At 57.7% G+C, this 2,453-nt stretch overlaps 1 protein-coding gene across 1 annotated transcript in view; it reads right to left on the bottom strand.

Moving 5' to 3' along the window:
* Window positions 1-2,453, bottom strand: part of VOLCADRAFT_104805 (uncharacterized protein) — a gene marked incomplete at both ends in the record, with an annotated part of 19,896 nt that overhangs the window by 4,951 nt on the left and 12,492 nt on the right. The window contains 4 exons of the mRNA XM_002950532.1: window positions 5-73; window positions 250-475; window positions 946-1,263; window positions 1,793-1,918. Of these exons, the coding sequence (XP_002950578.1) occupies window positions 5-73; window positions 250-475; window positions 946-1,263; window positions 1,793-1,918 (739 nt within the window). The remainder of the gene's footprint in view (window positions 1-4; window positions 74-249; window positions 476-945; window positions 1,264-1,792; window positions 1,919-2,453) is intronic.

Raw genomic sequence — 2,453 nt, 5'->3', positions numbered from 1 at the left:
GAACATGTGAGGGAAGGCGTCTTTCCGTGTGCCCATGCGTATGCGTGTACGGCCCTATCTCCGTACACATGCCCTGTGTGATTTGGGGGGTTCGGGGTTGGGAGGTGGGGAACGAGAAAAAGTAGCAACTTTTATGGGATAGACATTACCCCCTCCCCCCCCATCCCCCACCCCACACACATACACACATTCCCGAAACTCCCCACCCCACACACATACCCGTGAAAAACCCTAAAACGTGTCACTCACTTAGGACCGGCACTGAGGTGGTCGATTGCGACTGGGACACCTCCCCAGGGCCGGGAGTCTCCAATGCCGCCGCCAGGGCTTGCCCCTCCGGACTCTTGCCGAGGAGCTCTAGGGCAGTCTTGCTGGGCAGACGAGCCGTGGTCACGAACCCGGGGGTTGGGGAGGGGCCGGCGGTGGCGGCGGCGCCAGGGACAGTCGCTCCGAGACTGCCCGTCGAGGCAGAGCCCTGTGTGGCAGGATAGGGGGGAAAGACGAACCACAAACGAGTGAAGGATAGGGGGAAGGAAGGGGTGGGGTGGGATGGGGGGGAAGGCTTCATTTGAATTGCTGGGGGAAGGGGCGGGTTTGCGGGTTCACATAGACAGCGAAATGCGGGGGGGGGGGAGAAGGGTACAACGGATGTGGTTTTGGAGTATTTACGGCAGTACCGCAGACACATGCACTTAAACATACACATACACAGTGCTTCATGACGCTTGAGTAAATGGAGTTCTACGACGTGACCTTATCGTACATCCAAACCCAAAAACGTACTGCAAAGAACCCCATCTTCCCATGCTTAGGGCTTCCTAGGAGCAGTTTTGAACCTTTTGAACGCCTTCCGACAGTTCATTCCTGATTTCCTTGCAGCATATGATTCCCCACTTTCCCCCCAAAGTATGATTTTCCGCCCCTCCCCCCCAAACCCTGCCGTACATGCAGCAGATGCGACCTGGTGCGGTAGACCTTTTGCGCGTCATCCCATAGCTCAGGCCGGCTGCTGAACTCCCGCCGGAAGGCCTTGTCCACTTGCTTCTCACTCAACGCAATGTCCTCGTACGCCTGCTGGGCTGCCTGGACCTTGGCCTCCAGCGCCGCCAGCAGTGGCGAGCGGCGAGTACGGCGGGTGGTGTTGGCGGCCAGCTGCGTCGTCAAGGCGGCTCGGGCGGCTCGGGCGGCGGACAGGGAGGCCACCAGGGTGGCGAGGTCGGTAGCGCGGCGCTCCAAGTGTACGATTTCCATGTCCATGCGGACCTGTGGTGTACGGAGGATTGTACGGAGGATTGTACGGAGGATTGTACGGAGGGTGGCACGGAAGGAAGGGAAAGGGTGGGCCAGCGGGTTTGGGGGGTATTAGTTGGTGGTTGGGGTTCGCGGGTGGGGAGGTCGGGTACGGCAAAAGGAATTCTCGTCTCTCTGAGATCGATTTTTGTAGCGTTGGTGTTTTTTGGTACTCCCGATCTCGGTCGGTCGCCTTCCGTGGCTGCCTGCCGCTCCATCCCGCATTGACACACCCACGTTTATCTTTGTACCCATCTGTCAGTCTGTCTGTCTGTACCATTATTTGCTCGGTATACGTAAAGACCAACCACCATGTCAACCGCCACAACCACCGCCATCCGAGCCCGTCGTCCCCCACCACCCGCACTCCCCACCAGCACCAGGCCGACATACATACATACCCACTTAGATACACATATGCACATGCACATGCACATGCACACGTACACATGCATTCGCAAGTCAAGAGCTGGTCCTCCTCCCCCTCCCCCTCCCCTTTTACCTTGGAGTTGGACAACCTGGTCAGGTCAGTGTTCACTCCGGCAGCCAGCTCCGCAATGTCCACTTCCAGGGCCCTCCGCTCCGCCTCCAACAGCCGCCGGTGCTTGTCCAGCTCCTCGGCCAGCTCCTGAATGACGAGGGGGAGGAGGGGGAGGAGGAAGAAGGGAAAGATGGGGAGTGCAACCGCTCAATCTTTGGAGTGAGAAGAGATTAAACCCTAAAATCCTAAAACCCTTAAACCCCCTAAAACCTGTACAGACTTCCCTCATTTAAGTGAGTGAAGGTGGGTAGCATGGGAGCGGGAAGTGGTATAGTAATAAATCGTACGATGCTGCTGCTGATGTAAGATTATGTCACATGGAAAGCACGTGAGGTCGGTCAGTCAACTGTGCATAACCGACATAACTACCATTACCAACATAAATAACAGCCAAAGTTTTGGAGGGTAAAGGGCTGGGGTTAGGTTGGTGTTAAAGTTTTAGTGCTGTGTGGTGTGGGGTTGTGTGGAGGAGGGGTGGGGCAGGCGCAAAAACCGGTATTTCCTCCACCCCCACCCCCCACCCCCCACCCCCACCCCCCAAACCCCCACCCCCCACCTCATACACAACCCCCCACCCCCACCCCCACACCTGCTGTTTCCGCTCCCACTCCGCCAACTTCAG

The sequence above is a fragment of the Volvox carteri genome, assembly GCF_000143455.1.
Source record: "Volvox carteri f. nagariensis unplaced genomic scaffold VOLCAscaffold_19, whole genome shotgun sequence".
NCBI lineage: Eukaryota > Viridiplantae > Chlorophyta > Chlorophyceae > Chlamydomonadales > Volvocaceae > Volvox > Volvox carteri.
The sequence above is the reverse complement of the archived record's forward strand: the minus strand, read 5'-3'. Positions and strand labels throughout refer to the sequence as shown.